Here is a 17,367-nt window from a genome sequence, read left to right on the forward strand (position 1 = left end):
ATTCTTCTTGAAACAAATGGGCAAAATAGTACAGGTAATAACCAAGGCCATTTTTGATGGTGAACAGGAAAACCATCCTTTAAAACTCTGTTTCTCATTACAATAATGATAATGCTAGAAATTGGACATATAAAAAGGTTAGAGAGAAGGAAAAACCAGGAAGTATTCAAAGCTGGCTTATTTCATGTCAGGGATGGGACTGGGAGTCGTCTGTACCTTCTTTCACTCCAAGACCTGATCAGAGCAGGTCTGCAGATGAGAGAGCTCAGGTCAGAAACCCCACAATGGGTACCAGGTCATTGATCCAAGACTAAAATCCCAGGCCACTGACATGGGCCCTCAGGTTCTTAAGACTATGCTACAAATCCACCCTCAACAAAACAAGCCGAAAATTATTCTTATTTTTTTGTGTGTCTGAGTGTGTTGCCTGCATGTATGTAAGTGCACCTGAGTGCAATGCCCAGGTAGGTCAGAGGCTCTTAGAACACCCTGCCAGATGCTTTTCAGAAAGCAAGCTAGTATCTGTAAAGCCTTTGTTTATTGTCTGTGTTCATTACAATCTGCATTTTTATCAGCTGCTTTTATTAACAAAACAAGCACTGTCTTGAGGAGTTTACAAGCTAAGTGGGGCATGTTCTAAAACATAGAAGGTAAATATCAATATTATATTCGAGTGTCCTGTACACACATGCCCTGTTGTCAGAACCATCATTGTGAAGCAGCTCGTGTCAGGGAAGTCCACCTCTAGGGGTGCACCTGGGCTGGGCGTGGAACAACAGCTTACAGAAAAAGTGGTAGCCCCCAGGGTAGGCAGAGGACTAAGGGGAAACATCCAGGCGGGAACGTGCAGGGCTGGCTCGGGAGAACCAAGCAGGTGGAATATAGAAGACAGTGGCTGGCCGTGTGTGAGGAAGAGCCTTGAAGGGTGGACATGCTCAGTTATGGAGGGCCTTGACTGCCTGGCTAATCTTCCAGGAATGTTTCCTACTGTAGGAAGAGCACATAAAGCAAATAAATAAAGCAAAGGTAGGTGAGGTGGGACTTCAGCTCAGCTGGTAGAGTGATCGCCTAACACCCGCGAAGCCCTGGGTTTGATCCCGTGCCAGATAAACTGGGTTTGGTGAAAGCAGGTAAATCAGAAGTTCAAGGTCATCCTCAGCTAGCTAGAGATTTGGGAGGTGGCCTGGGTTACATGCGACCCTGTCTCTAAATAAATCATAAATGGGAGGCTGGAGATGTATAATGTTTGCCTAGAAGGCACAAGACTCTGGGTTCAATCTCTAGCAACACACACATAAAGTAGATTTTTAAAAATCAAGAGCTGGAGAGATGATTCAGCGGTTAAGAACATTGGTGTTCTTGCAGAAGACCCAGGTTCAAATCCCAGCACCCACATGGCAGCTAACAACTGTCCGTAATGCCAGTCCCAGGGGATCCAACAGCCTCTTCTGTCCTCCGTGGGCATTGCACAACCCGGGTGCACTGACCTACATGCAGGCAATACATTCATACACATAAAATTTTTTAAAAAATCAAGAGATAATGATTAATATTTACATATCCATGAGGTGTGCTTAAGTGAAAATAGAATTTCAGGGTAAAAGAGTAGATGTCACAATGGCCATCATATAAAATATGTGAATTTTATAAAATATAGTGAATACATCTTATAAACTACAGTGAACGTGCATCATGTAATTCGCAATATTGTGTGAGAGATACATAAGTGAACATTTTGCAAGATCTTATTCTTCCCTGTGAATACTGAAATCAGCAATGGCTTTAGACACTCTTCTTGCAAAGAATTATTTTGCCATGAATCCTGTTGCCTGAACAGTTGTATCACCTGTGTCTGTCAGGGTTGTGGGCAGACTACTCCATACAGGAATAGGCACATGTCCTGTGCGTGTACTTACTGTGTAGGATGGGGGATGTTTTAGTTTCATTTCTGTTGCTGTGATAAAATACCCTGATAAAAGCAAATTGAGAGAGAAAGGGTTTATTTTAACTCACAAGTCCAGACTCCAGTCTGTTCTAGTTTGATTTACCTGTTGCTGTGATAAACACCGTGAACAAAAGCAACTTGGGGGAGCTGGAGAGATGGCTCAGCAGATAAGAGTGTGTACTGCTCTGGGAGAGGATCTGAGTTTGGTTCCTAGCATCCATGTTGGTAGCTCACAACCACCTGTAACTTCAATTCCAGGGGATCCTATACCCTCCTTCTGGACTCTGAGGGCACCCACACTCACATACACACCACACACACACATACACACACCACAGACACAGCACTCAGACATACTTAAAAACAAAAATGAAGCTGGTGTGATGGCTCACGCCTTTAATCCCAGCACTCGGGAGGCAGAGGCAGGCGGATCTCTGTGAGTTCAAGGCCAGCCTGGTCTACAAAGTGAGTTCCAGGACAGCTGGGGCTACAGGGAGACCCTGTCTCAAAAGACCAAACATTCCTCCTGATTTGGCAGATTAGGTACTGGTGTGCAAAACACAAACTCAGTAAACAAGCCTGCCACAGCTTATGTACATAATAGATTAATAGCTCCCAACAGGAGAGGGTTTATTTCACCTTACAGCCTGTAGTCCATCACCCAGGGAAGCCAGGGAAGGTGCTCAAGGCAGGAACCTGGGTCAGACCCGAAGCACACTGTGGAGGAACGCTAGTTTCTGGCTGGCCTCCTCTGCCTTGCTCAGCTGCCTTCCCCATACGACCCAGGCCCACTGCCTCGGGCCCGCAGGCCACTCTGATGGAGGAAATTCCTCAGCTGAGGTCCCTTCTTCCAAGGTGACTCCAGTTTGTGTTAGGGTCACAAAAAACTATGGAGCACACAGTCCATCATAGCAAGAACGTCAAAGCAGCTGGTCACATGACACCACAGTTAGGGCAGAGAACATGCACGCACACATGTTTCGTGCTCAGCTCACTTTCTCCACTCAGACCGTCCTGACAGTCAAAACAATCCCTTCAGGCACGCCCCCAGGCCAACATGATCTAGACCATTCTTCACTGAGACTCTTCCCAGGTGATTCTAGGTTTATCAAGTTGACAACTAAAACTGGCCATCACAAAGGTCTGTAATGTTTGAGGGATAGTCATAGTTTTTATTACATAGGATTTGGGGATGTTAAATGTTCTGCCATGAATGATCCAATCCATGTGAGAAAAAGAAGCTGTCATTAAAATGCCGGTATCTCCGGGCGTGGTGGCGCACACCTGTAGTCCCAGCACTTCAGTGGCAGAGGCAGGCAGATCTCTGTGAGTTCAAGGCCAGCCTGGTCTACATAGTGAGTTCCAGGACAGCTGGGGCTTACAGGGAGACCCTGCTTCAAAAAGACCAAAATAAATAAAAATATAAATAAATAAATAATAAAATGCCAGTATCAGTTGCTCAAAGTAAGAGAGAATAGCTATAGTCTGGTTACGGAAAAGTGTGAGATTGACAGGTTACACATGAAGCAAAGAGGTTCTGGGAAACCTTCAGGCCGAACATAAGTTCATAGGAAGGATATAAACTTACCTACAAAAAGACAGAGAAAACTGAAAGGTGGGTCTCAGGAAATACCAGAACGCAGAGCAGCGGGTGGGGTAAGACAGTCGCTGGGGACGCCACCGTCAGGACTCATTTTCGCCATTTTCTAGATGGTTGTCCTGTCGCCTGGCGTGAAATACCTATCCAGATTCCTGGGAGAGATTCTGAGTGCTAGGCCTGAGTCACAGGCCAGCCCCTTAACTCCCTCACATGACTGTGATCTTTAGTTCACCCAAGGTCACAAAAGAAAACTCATTACAAATAAATCAATACCAGGAGGAGTGGATACCAGGATACCAAAGGCAGCAAGTAGCCACACTAAATCCTATTATCTGTCATGAGATTTGTTGTTTTGGTAGCGTCCTTTGAAACAATGTGGTGCAGAGGGTTTAAAGTAAGACGTTTTATCAGCTGGCAAGATGGCTCAGTAGGTAAAGACACTTGCTGCCAAGCCTGAGGACCTGAGTTCGATCCCTGGTACCCACATGGTGGAAGAAGAGAAATAACTCCCACAAGTTGCCCTCTGACATCCACATGCACACCATGGCACATCAGTACATACATACATACATACATACATACATATATACATAAATGGCACATGACTAACTCACTAAATACATAAACAGGGGCTATAGAGATGACTCAGCAGTTAGGAGCACTGGCTGCTCCTGCTGAGGAACTGGGTTTGGTTTCCCGCACCCACACTGTGGCTAACAACTGTCCGTAACTCCGGTTCCAGGGGATCTGACATCCTTTTCTGGCCTGCATAGGCATTGCATGACACAGGTGCATTTACATGTATGCAGACAATACACTCATACACATAAAATAAAAATGATATATTTTTTAAAATTTTGAACTATGTAAGCAGAACTGTAAAAAATTAAACAGAAGAAATTCACCCACCTCACCACAGCACCGACTCCCCGAGATCACCCTCGTACGATCCTCTTCATTCGCTCTGTTTCTCCAGACACCTGTTCTTATGTCATACTGTGCTTGGGAGGTTGGAGATGTGGCTTAGTCGGTAAAGTGCCTGCAACACAAGCGTGGGGACCTGAGTTTACATCCCTAGCCCACCTCACCGCAGCACCGACTCCCCGAGATCACCCTTGTACGATCCTCCTCATTCACTCTGTTTCTCCAGACACCTGTTCTTACGTCATACTGTGCTTGGGAGGTTGGAGATGTGGCTTAGTCGGTAAAGTGCCTGCAACACAAGCGTGGGGACCTGAGTTTACATCCCTAGCACCCACGTAAAAGCCAGGTGCTGTGGCTCATCCTTGTAAACCAAACATTGGTGTGGGGGACAGAACAGAGATGGGAGGATTCCTGACAGTCAGTCTAGCTGAGTGGATGGGCCCTAGTTTCAGTGAGAGAGACCCTGTCTCAAAATATAAGGGGTGGGGTGGGGGCTGGAGAGCTCGCTTAGCAGTTAAGAGCATTGGCTGGTCTTGCAGAGGACCCGGGTTCAGTTCCTAGCACCCACATGGCAGCTAACAACTGTTCATAACTCCAGTTCTAGGGGATCTAACATCCTCTTCTGAACTCCATGAGCATTGCATGACATGGGGAACTTACACACATGCAGGCAATATTCTCATACACATAAAATAATAAGTAAAATATAAAAAATGAGGTGGGGAACGAGGAAAGAAGATGCCTGACACTGGCCTCTGGCCTCCACATGCATCCACACACACGCACTCATATCTGCACACATATATGCACACCCGACACATGTATATACATACACACCTATGGTTTACAAGAAGAGCCTGACCATTGGTGAACAATATATAACCATTCCTTGAATGGTTGACTGAAAACAAGAACAGGTTGGAAGCAGTTTCCTCTTACATCTTCTTGGACACAATTCCAGCATCCAAAATGGCCCCTGGGGAGCACTGGAGAGGAAAACCTAACATTTAGTCACAGAGTCATATAAATAATAATCTCCAAACTCACAGGCAAGTCTGTTTGCCATTAACACCACCACCTTTGACATTGTGTTGAATGACAGCTGCTCTCCTCCCTGCCCCCTTGTTACCTGTCCCCTGTGATCCTCTCCTCCAGGGGACAGCCGTGCACTGGATTTATACCTGTGACAAAATGCCTGGCAAAAACAGCTTAAGGGGGAAGGGTCTATATTTTTTAAAGATTTATTTTATTTTCAAGTATGTTTATGTCTGTTATGGGTATGCGCACATAAGTGTAGGTGTCTGTGGAGGCCAGAAGAGGGCATCTGATCCCCTGGAGCTGGAATTATAAGCAGTTGTGAGCTGCCTAACATGGGCACTAGGAACTAAACGTGGATCCTGGAAGAGCAACAAATGCTTGTAACTGCCAAGCTGTCTCTCCCACCCTGGAAGGATCCATTTGAGCTCACGGTTTTGGAGGTTCCCTTCTATGTTTGGCTGTCTCCATTGCTGTGGGTCTGGGCAAGGGTTCAACACCATCATGGAAAGAGACAGTGAAGGGAAGTTATTTACTTCACAGAGACCATGAAACAAAGAGACAGGAAGAGACCTGGCACACAATATACTCTTCAAAGACAAACCCCCAGTCACCTACTTTCTTTAATCAGGTCCCAACCCTTAGTTTCCATAATGTCATCAAATTATGAATCTATCAGTGAATGACTCCATTAATTAGGTCAAAGTTCTCATAATCTGATCACTTAGCAATGCCTGGATCTTCCAGCTGGGGACTAAGCCTTCAATACATGAGCCTTCCGGGGGAATGCTTATATAAACCATAAAAACTATAGAAATTTGATCCCCAGTTGTTAACATATCCAATAGCTTCAAGGTGTTTTCCTCTTTTTAGTTTTATTTTTGGGTTTTTTTTTGTTTTTTTATTTATGTGTATGGGAGTTTTCCCTGCATGTATGTACATGCACCCATGTCATGCAGTACCCCTGGAGGTCAGAAGAGGGCATCAGATCCCCTGGAACTGGATCAGTTGTCAGCTGCTGTACAGGTGCTGGGAACAGAACTCAGGTCCTCTGCAAGAGCAGCCAGTGCTCTTAACTGCTGAGTCATCTCTCCACAAGAGAAAATAAAATAAAAATTATATTATCCAGGAATTTAGTGAAGATAATAAATGACAAACATTTTAGGGCAGCAACAGAGAGTCCTTAGGAGTTATTGGGAATTTCTACAAAGCTGGGGCTGGGAAGATAGCTCAGTTGGTACAGTGCTTTTGTTTGGATTCATGAAGCCCTGCAGTTCCATCCCAAGCAATGCAGACAATCAGGCATAACGGCACACACCTATAACTCCAGCACTGGGGGGAAGTGGGTAGAGGCAGGAACACCAGAAATTCAGGGTCATCCTTGGCTACCTAACAAGTTCGAGCTAACCTGAGATACATAAGACGCTGTCTCCAAAACAACAGTTCTACAAATTGAATTTCCTAGTGAAATCGCTACTTCTGGTTTATACTGGGGCTTCTTCCAGGCACATTCAATGATGAAAAATGGTCTGTAATTGTTTTCATGTTCTAGGTCACGGGTGTATAGAGTACTCCTCTTTCTCTCTCTTTCCTTTATAGCTCAAGGAAGAAGAAAAGGAAGCTTTCATATTTAATTAACTATGGGTTCTCTGGAATATTCTGTAACTACAGTCACAGTGAATTCCAACATCCATGCCCCCCCATTCATGGATGTTCTTAGGTGCCATTGTGTGGCACTAATCTGTGGTGTATAAGATGTTCCAGAGGCTTCTGGTGAACCCTGCTCTTCAGTTAGGCAGTACCTCCATGTCCCTGGCCTTTGCCTCTTTGGTATGGTGCCATGTTAAGTCAGTGTTTATCACTGCTTGCTTCCTTCTAAAGGTTTACTGAACTTGTTGACATTCCCTTTCTCGAGCCCAGCTCTCCTCTCAGAGGCCCCCTCTCTCTTAAGGCAGCTCACGCTGTGCCCACCAAGCAACAATCTCACTGAATTTCTTTATCCTGTAGGGAATTCCAGACCCCAGCCAGTTACCACTGGTAGCAAACTGGAAGACCTATCCGCTCTTCTTTGGAACGGCCATTTTTTCATTTGAAAGCATCGGCGTGGTAAGGGTTGAACGGATGTGGCCTTCTTCTGGTGCCGTGACAGGCTCTCTGGGAAGGAGCTGTGGGTGTGGGTTCTTGTCTCATGTTGGGCCTGCAGGGAATACATGGGATAAGGTGGCTTCCAGTGTCACTTGGATCTGTAATCACCAGCAGGAGAAAAGGAGATTGCAACAGAGAGGCCGTCAGGAGACTTATGGGTTTCCTGATCTTTCGAAAATCAAGACTAGTAATGGTGCATAATTTCAATTAAAAGTTTTCATTAAAGACATAGGAGCTTGGGGGCTGGAGAGAAGGCTCAGTGATTAAGAGCACTGGTTGCTCTTGCAGAGGACTCAGGCTTAGTTCCCAGCACCCACACGGTAGCTAACAACTGTAACTCCAGTTCCAGGGGATTCAACACCCTCTTCTGACAACACAGATGCACTTACATACATGCACGCAATACATGCATATACATAAAAATAAAATTAATAAATAAATAAAATATTTTAAAAGATACAGTAGTTTTAAAATGAAAAGAACTATATAGTTACCATGGGTTTGGGACTGAGGATGTAATTTAGTTGGTAGAGTGCTTGCCCAGCATGTACAAAGCCTGGAGTTCTATCCCCAGCACCACATAAACTTGGCATGGTGGTGCATGCCTGTCACCCCAGAAGCAGGAGAATCAGGAGTTCAAGGGCATCCTCCATTCCATATCTGCACACCCATGTCTACTGTGACACAATAGCCAAGGTAGGGAGTCGGCCTTGATGCCCTTCAATAGACAAAGAGATAGAATGTGGCCTATGTACACAACAGAGCACTATCTAGTCACGAAGAATGGAATCCTGCTATTTTCGGCAAAAGAATGGAACTGGAGGACACTGTGTTAAGGGAAAGAAGCCAGGCATGGGAAGACAAGCAGTGCATGTTCTCCTGTGTGTTAAGGTTTCAGAGTGCTAGCCTGAAGCTGGGGGGTGAGGGGGTTGGTCTGTGCATGCCATGAACAGGACTGGAAATATCACAACCAATTCCATCCATAGGTGCAAGTCAAAGCTGCCAATTTAGAACTAAGATAAACAAAAAATTGCGCTGTCCAGGGACAGGGCCTGTGCTGGCTGATCTGACTCCCCAGGGTGTTCAGACGGCCGTGTGGGACCCCGGGGGACCGCCGCCTCACGATGCCCGTACTCGTCTTGCCACACTAAGCCGTGCTTTCTCCTAACCCTTCTCATCCCACCAGCCTCCTCCCGCCATTCCCTTCTCTCTTCCCTCTTCTTTTCCCTTTATTTCACCTTTTTCTTTAAGATTTTGCTTTTTCCTGTGTATGTGTCTGCTGTCTGAGTGTACACCGTGTGAGTGCGGCACCCAAGGAGGCCAGAAGGGTGTTTCCCATCCCCTGGAGCTGGACTTATAGGCAGCTATGAGCCACCTGATGTGGGTACTTGGAACTGAACCCAGGTCCTCTGCAAGAGCAGCAAATGCCCTTAACCACTGAGCCAGCTCTCCAGCCCCACTTTTTTTTCCTTTGTGTCAAACTGTACCCGCCATGAAACTTAGTTTTAACCACGTTGACATTGCCTGAAACCATCCTCCAACTCCAGAGCTCTCCTTACCATCAAAGCAAAATCTCTGCACTTGCCTAATAACGATCCCCCAGCCCCTCTGCCTCTGGCACTTCTGCTTTCTGTCTCAGTGAACTTGACTACTCCAGGTCCTGGTTGTAAGCGGAATTGTGCTGACTGTGCTGTCACAGTCATTTTGAGATTGCTGTATTTCATTCACCACAGTGTCTTCAAGACTCATTCATGTAGTAGTAGACGTCAGAATTTCCTTCTTTTTTAAGGGCTGAATACTATTTCATTGTGTGGATATACCACATTTTGTTTATCCATTTTCTCCTGATGGACACTTGTCATCCATCTTTTCACTGTTATGAACACCACTAACTGCTGTGAACCAGAGTGTATAAAAGTCTTTTCAGGCTCCTGTTTTTGATTCATTTGGGTGTGTGCCTGGAAGAGGGAAGCCTTTCCCTTCTCTGTGTCGCTATAGTTACTGTTGTGTGTGGTGTTCTCTGCCTCCTCCTTACGTTGTAATGTCCTTGCAGGTCCTGCCTCTGGAAAACAAGATGAAGGATCCCCGCCACTTCCCAGCCATCCTGTCTTTGGGGATGTTCATCGTCACCGCCCTGTACATCACCGTCGGAGCACTGGGCTACCTGCGGTTTGAAGATGGCATCAAAGCCAGCATAACCCTTAACTTGCCCAACTGCTGGTACCTTCATGGGCTCTGGGGTGGGGGGAGGGTTAGGGATTGAGGGATGGGTAGAAACCTGGGGATCGCTGCCTCTCCCTGTCACAGCAGGGAGACCCAGAACTAGTGACCCTTCCACAGGGAGAGGTGGAGCTGCCCTTGGAATCTTGGGTATCAAGACTATCTGCCAGCAACTGCCTCCAGATTGAATCAGGCCTTGGTATGTCAGTGTGATGGAGAACATGACTAGGAGAGGTAGGGAGAGTCTGTGTCACCTAAGGGGGAAACACAGGAGCACTGGGAGGGGGTGAAAGGCTGCTGTCTGTGATGGTAACTTCCAATTCCACTTCCTCAGTCATGACCAAATCTTGCTTGGCACTGCCAGTCAGCCCTCCCCTAAACCAGGAGAGCTGGGATTAAAATCCATGAAACAAGGGCTCTGGAACCGGCTCAGTGGGTAAGAGTGTTTGCTACACATGCATGAGGACCTTGTGTTCGATCCCCAGTAGTCACATACAAAGCCAGGCACTGTGACACATGCCTATAATCCCAGTGCTGGGGGTGGTGCAGACAGGAGAGTCCTGGGGCTCACGGGCTAGCCTAATCTAGCTGAATTACTGAGTCATAGCAGCTAACAACTGTCCGTAACTCCAGTTCCAGGGGCTCTGCCAGCCTCTTTTGTCCTCCGCAGGCATCCTTTGCACGACACGGGTGCACTTACCTACATGCAGGCATAACACTTATACACATAAAATAAAAATAATAAATAAAAATTTTAAAAAATAAGTTAGTGACTGAGGAAGCCACTCAGTGTCAACCTCTGGCCTCCATATGTATATGTACACACAGTACATACATGAACATATACCTATACACCCAACATATACACACACAAGTGTGACACAAGCCAATAGGGAGAATCAGTGGAATCCACTAAGGTTTTATATCCAAATGTACTCGATCGGTGGATGAGTGAGGTGCCACAGACATCCACCGGGCTGTGCTTCATAGTGTACAAACTCACAATACATTGCACACTTTCTGCCATGTGGGAGCCTGTCATAAATTGTATCAGGTGACACTGTCTTTTTAAGCACTAATCTGCCCACATGTGGCTCTTTCCCAACATGATAAACTCTTTGTCAACCAGTCACAACCTGTCCGTTACTGGAAGTTCTAGACACATGGGGTGAGGACTCCATCCTTCAATTGCCAGTACTGCTGTAGCTCTGAGACCCAGGCCGTGGGTGAGCAGTAGAGAACGTGTGCATAGGGATCATTACACACCCAAGAAGGAAGCTAACCAGAGCCGCAGACCCACTGGGGATGTCTGAAGGAAGGTGTCAGTGTGGGACAGCGGGGAAGTCGAACCAGACCCAGGTTCAGTTGTACCACCCGGTAACGTGTGCTCCGGGATAGTCCATGTCACCTCCCGAAACCTCAGTTCCCTCAGCCGAAAAGCGCAGTTGTCATGAGCGCTAAGCTGAGCCATGTCACAAAGCGCCTGGCTTGTATCTGCTCGAAAGGTGAGAATTTCAAAAGCTCTGTAAGGTGTAGACTGACAGAAATGAGATAGAGGGTGTGTGCCAAGAAGCAGGGCTGCTGTAAATAAGGAACAGAAAGGGGCCTATGGATGGCCTGATGGGTAAAGGCACTTGCTGTGGTGCTAGAAGACCTGAGTTTGATCCCCAGCACCCACATGGTGAAAGGAAAGAACCAACTCCCGCAAGTTGTCCTCTGCCTTTCATGGGCACACTGTGGCACATATGCCCACACATATACTCCAAGTAAAATGTCATTTTTTAATTCTTTAAAAAGAAACACAGAAATATAGAAGCTAGCTTTTACTCAAACCTGCAGGGGTGTCCATCCTGTGGCACTGTGACCAAGGATAAGATCATGAGGGTTTTTGCAGTATTTGTGTAACTCAGTTGCAAGGTTCTCAAGGGTGAACTTTGTAAATGACAACCTTTGTTACAAAGTTAAAAACCTGGATCTGGGCTGGAGAGATGGCTCAGCGGTCAAGAACACTGGTTGTTCTTGCAGAAGACCCGGGTTTGATTCTCAGCACCCACACGGCAGCTAACAACTGTCTGTAACTCCAGTCCCAGGGGATCTGACAGCCTTTTTATGCCCTCTGAGGGTATTGCATGGTGTTCTAACCTACATGGAGGGTATACTTACCTACGTGCACGGGTGCACTTACCTACATGCAGGCAATATACACATACACATAAAATTTAAAAAAAAATATATTTTTTTAAAAACCTGGACCCATTAAATGGTCTACACACACACACACACACACACACACACACACACACACACACGTGGCATGCATGTGCACACACATAAGCTTAGTCTCTCTGAGGCTTCACCTCTTCTGCCCCCAGCTTCAAGCCTACTGGTGATCCTGTCTCCTTTCTTCCCCTCCTTCACCCGGAGCCTCCACATACCTCACTGTAATGTCTTTCCCTCTCAATTATTTGGGATTCTGCATTTCTCCCAACCAATTTGCACACTTGTTGAGGGCTCCTGGTGTGCTGAGCACCTTGAGGATATGGAAAATTCCTGCAGACTTTAATCACAAGGGCCTTTAGACCCAGGCTTTGGGGTCTTGGCCACTTATCTGCTAAGTCTTTCTCCCAAGCAAAGCATCTGGCCTCAGCCTGTCTGTCCTTAGACCTAGCCTGAGCATCCCCTGTGAGCAGTCTGTAAATGTGCCATGCATGCACATCCTGTACAGATGGCCCTTCCCACTTTGCACTGGAATTCTTGGTGTTTCACTTTCTTCTCCCTGCGTGCTCTGGTGGTACTTCCTCTCCCTTCTGAGAAGGCTCGGTGCCATCATCATTTTCAAACAAGGAAAGAGGGACTGTCCCAAAGTCAAAGACTGATGTTCCCAGGAGAGGGGGTCTGAGACTGGACTGTGGAGAGCATCACTATGTCTTGCAGGCTGTACCAGTTGGTCAAAGTGCTCTACATCATGGGTATCCTATGCACCTATGCCCTGCAATTCTACGTCCCCGCGGAAATCATCATCCCTGTCGCTGTCTCCCGGGTGTCCAAGCACTGGACACTGTCCGTGGACTTGTCCACCCGCCTTGCCATGGTCTGCCTTACGTGTGAGTAAGGAGCAGGGCTCAGGGAGCCTGCTCATCATTTTCTGAGAGCCACTAGGAATCAATCACACTGTAGTCATGACAACCAGCATTTATTGACCTTTTACTGTACTTTAGGGATTGTTCCAAAACATTTTGGCTGTTATTAACTCACTTAGGTCATTTTTTTATTTTTAATTATTTTTATTTTATGTGTATGAGTGTATTGCCCACATGTATGTAAGTGCACCAGTGTTGTGCAATGCCCGTGGAGGACAGAAGAGGGACCAGAGTTAAAGATGGTTGTGAGCCACCATGTAGGTGCTGGGATTCAAACCCAGGGCCTCTGCAAGAGCAGCCAGTGCTCTTAACCACTAAGCCATCTCTCCAGCCCACTTAGGCATTCTTAAGTAAGAATTAGAAATTCTAATTAGACTCACTGATGCCCAGCCAAAGGACAGATTTATTGAGATCTAGCATATCAAATGATCATAACTGGTGTTCAAGTCAACACTCACCATTTGCCAGGCACTGTGCTCCATGCCTCCTAGGAAGTCAGTATTTCGTAGCATTTTATTCATTCCCCATGAGCACACTCACAAAGACTGACAAATAACTGACCAGTGAGTGTCTGAAGTGGGATTTGGGACTGGGATGTTGCTCAGTTGGCAGAATGCCTTCCTGGAATGTAGGAAGCTCTGTGTTGAGTCCCCAGCATTACATAAACAGGACGTGGTAGTGCACCTGTAATCCCAGCATTCCAAAGGTGGAGGCAGGGGGATCAGAAGTCTTGTCACCCTTGGCTGCATAGTTGCGTGAAGCATTGTCTCAATGATAATGATGACGATGATGATGATGATGATGATGATGATGATGACGACAAGGGGCTGGTATCATGGCTCAGTGGGTAAGGGCACTTGCTGCCAAACCTGACAACCGGAGTTGGAACTCTGGAACCCACATAGTAGAAGGAGAGAACTAATGCCCACAAGTTGTCCTCTGACCTCCATGTGCATGCGGTGACACACAGACACATATATACATACACAAAATAAATACAATGATATAACAATAAAATGGGATTTGAGCCCAAGTCTTGAAAGCCTGGAGCTAGCAGCGTTCCACCTCAAGGCTGCCATTGGGGGTTGAGGGGGTGGGTGGGAAGAAGAATACTCTGGCAACAGGTACTGTTTGCTCTTCGTGATGCTGTATAAATTTGGGCCAACATTAAAAATAAGCCCCGCACCCATGCTCGTGTGGGAAACCCTAACAAAGCTCAGTGAGTGAGCAACACAAAGGTGGGAAGGGGACTTGTTAGAAGTCCAGAGAGTGCGAAGGGGACTAGAGAGTAATGGGGGTATGCTCAAAATACATTATATACGTATATGAAACTGTCAAAGAACAGAAAATATATGTATAAAGAAAATTTGATAGAGGCCCTGAGCGAGGTGGCCCACACCTTTAATCCCAGCTCTCAGGAGGCAGAGGCAGGCGGATCTCTGTTATGTGGAAGCCAGCCTGGTCTACATAGCGAGTTCCAGGCCAGCTGAGGCTACAGCTGTCTCAAGAAAACAAAAGACAAAAAGACCACTTGAGGCTGTCGGCGTTTGAACTGCAGTGCAGCGTAATCTAACTTCTCTTGCTGTCTAAATGGGACACTCTGAAAGCATGCGCTCTGCTGACCCCTCTGCGACCCAGTAGGAGGCTGTTCTTGGAAGGAGCAAACCATCCAAAACTGGAAAACCTTCTGCTTCATTTTTATTTATGGGAGAGGGAGAGGTGGATACTGGAGATTGGACCAGGGACCTTGTGCACATGTAGCAAGCCCACTCTATTACGGGAAGAGAGACAGACCCTAAGTTTGCCTGTTCTGGAAGCCACTGCTCTGTGGGTCACCAGAGCTCGCAAATGAACTTTGTTTTTTTTCTCTTGTTAATCTCCCCATTATCAATTAAGTTATCGACCCCTAAGCACTGAAGTGCATAAAGAAAAAGCTTTTCCTCCCAACAATGCAGCGATATGACTGTTGGGAAGGAGATGCAGTGGGTTTCTAATGCGTGGTCCCTAAGAGAGGTGGAGCATTAAAGAGACTTTGACCTTTTTTTTCATTCCTTTTTGAGGCACGGTCTTGCCTAGCACAGCTTGGCCTTGAAATCTCTGTGTAGCCAAAGACGACCTTGAGTTCTCCACTTCCCACGTGCTGGAGTTACAGGTGTGAACCACCATGCCCAGGTTATTCAGTGCTGGAGATGGAACCCAGGGCTTCCCGCATGCTGGGCAAACACCCTGCCAACTGGGCTACACCCCTCACCCTCAGCATTTACTTTTGAAACAGAATTTCTGAGAAAAAACTGGTTTGCTTTTAAAGGTGTTTTAATAACTATCGTCAAAGGCTTGGCTAAGCCTGGGATTCTCCATCTGTCCCCCATCATCTCTCGCAGGCATGCTGGCCATCCTCATCCCCCGCCTGGACCTGGTTATCTCCCTGGTGGGCTCCGTGAGCAGCAGTGCCCTGGCCCTCATCATCCCGCCCCTGCTGGAGATCACCACCTTCTACTCGGAAGGCATGAGCCCCCTCACCATCCTCAAGGACGCCCTCATCAGCATCCTGGGCTTCGTGGGCTTCGTGGCGGGGACCTACCAGACCCTGAACGAACTTATCAAGCCTGGGGACTTTCTCTCCTTGTCCAACTCCACCACTTTTATTCAGTGACAAGAGCTCCGTCCTCACTCGCGGTGACACACAACCATATGGTCTTTCCTATACATTGCCTTTGTATCGTTTTCCTCTCTGGTCCAAGACACAGAAAAACAGAAAAGGACTCATCAGCTACAACGTCTAAATGGTCCTTTGTTGTGGGCCAGTGAGATGGTTCAGTGGGTAAAAGCACTTGCTGCCAAGTCTGATGACCTGAGTTCAAACTCCAGAATCTATATGATGGAAGGAGGGAACCAAGTCCTGCAAGTTGTCCTTGATCTCCACATGCACACTGTGACACAAGTGCATGTGTGCGCGCGCACACACACACACACACCCACACACACACACACAAAATTTATGTATACACGTGCCTAGCTGACAGAACTGTTTTGAAATGGAGCTTGGAAGTGTTTTTATCTGGCCAGCTTTTCTACATTACGTGCAGTGCTGGAGATGGAACTGTGGGCCATGTGCCTAACAGGCAAGTGCTCTGCCACTGAGCTCCAGCCCAGTCCCTGTTCTTTCATTCACCAAGCAGCTGGGACAAGATATTGTGCAGCAGTTCCACACTGATTAATAAACAGCTGCAGCCACATAGTCACAGGGAAGGTAGAGCACGTGGGGCAATGATTGCTGGATGCATCAAGCGAGATGGGAGGTGAAACAAACCCTTTCCTCCCCAGGTTGGTTTTGGTCAGTGTTTTTATTACATCAATAGAAACAGATTAGGACAGAAGTTGGCATCAGGATCACGGGTATTACTATGACGGACCTGACTGTGCTTGGGAGGGTTGTAAAAGTCTTTGAAGCTTTGGACTGGAAGAGAGCTTGGAACTCAGTTCTGTAGGAACCTGGAAGATAATGCCAAAAGAGATGTAGACAGTGGGGGCCTGGCTTGTGAAGCTTCAAATGGAAACAGAGACTCTTTCCAGGGCTGTTTATGTTGAAAAGTGTTTGGAAATGAAACCTTTTGTACTTTACTGAGATAGTTGATGCTGTTTTAGCTGGGGCTGAAAATCAGCTGTAAGTAACAGAAGACCAGCATCGCTGACGTGAAGTCTCCTGGGAAGTGTTTCCTCAGGGTCAGCACACAGAAGCTGTGGTCCAGAGGATCCCTGAGGCTCCATCTCAAGCTGAAAGCAGGACTTGGTAATGTGTAAGAGTCTCCTACATGGTACTGGTTTTGGAGGCATGAAGGGGTCCTAGAGAGCAACTAAGGCTTTTACACCCTGAGAGACCAGGAGAGCCCATTGGTGAAGGTGCGGCCTCAGTTGCAGTGGACACCCCAGAGTACTGGAGATGCCAGGATCATGGGATGACCGCCAAGGGCAGTGCCATGTGTGGAGTGGAGCTGGCCTGAGCCACTGAGACGAGCTGTGTGTGCTGTGGATGTCAGAGCCAAAGACGTGGAGCTGCCCAAGCCCCTTGGAGCCCAGGAGATTGTGAGTGAGTCGCAGATGTCCAGCCTTGAGCAATTTTGCTGGACTTTGGTTTTGCTTAAGTGTGCCCTATCCTTTCCTTTTGAAATAAGACAGTATTGTTTTGAACTTCACAGGAGCCCACGGTTAAGAGACTTTTTAAAGAAACTTTGAACGTTTAAAGTGTTTGAATTTTTAAGGACTGTGGGGCTTTTTAAGTTGTACTGTTTTATATTGTTATTTATTTATTGTGCTGGATGCTTAAGTTGTCAACTTGACACACCTGGGTAGGAGGGACT

At 46.8% G+C, this 17,367-nt stretch overlaps 1 protein-coding gene across 1 annotated transcript in view; it reads left to right on the forward strand.

The window, feature by feature from the left end:
- Slc36a2 (solute carrier family 36 member 2) overlaps positions 1-15,877 on the forward strand; it is a 36,304-nt gene extending 20,427 nt beyond the window's left edge. Inside the window, exons 7-10 of the mRNA XM_029555415.1 lie at positions 7,512-7,610; positions 9,703-9,869; positions 12,804-12,973; positions 15,391-15,877. Of these exons, the coding sequence (XP_029411275.1) occupies positions 7,512-7,610; positions 9,703-9,869; positions 12,804-12,973; positions 15,391-15,662 (708 nt within the window). The 3' untranslated portion in view covers positions 15,663-15,877. The remainder of the gene's footprint in view (positions 1-7,511; positions 7,611-9,702; positions 9,870-12,803; positions 12,974-15,390) is intronic.
- Positions 15,878-17,367: the final 1,490 nt, after the last annotated feature.

Source organism: Nannospalax galili, unplaced genomic scaffold, assembly GCF_000622305.1.
Source record: "Nannospalax galili isolate Female #2095 unplaced genomic scaffold, S.galili_v1.0 scaffold706, whole genome shotgun sequence".
Classification (NCBI taxonomy): Eukaryota; Metazoa; Chordata; class Mammalia; order Rodentia; family Spalacidae; genus Nannospalax; species Nannospalax galili.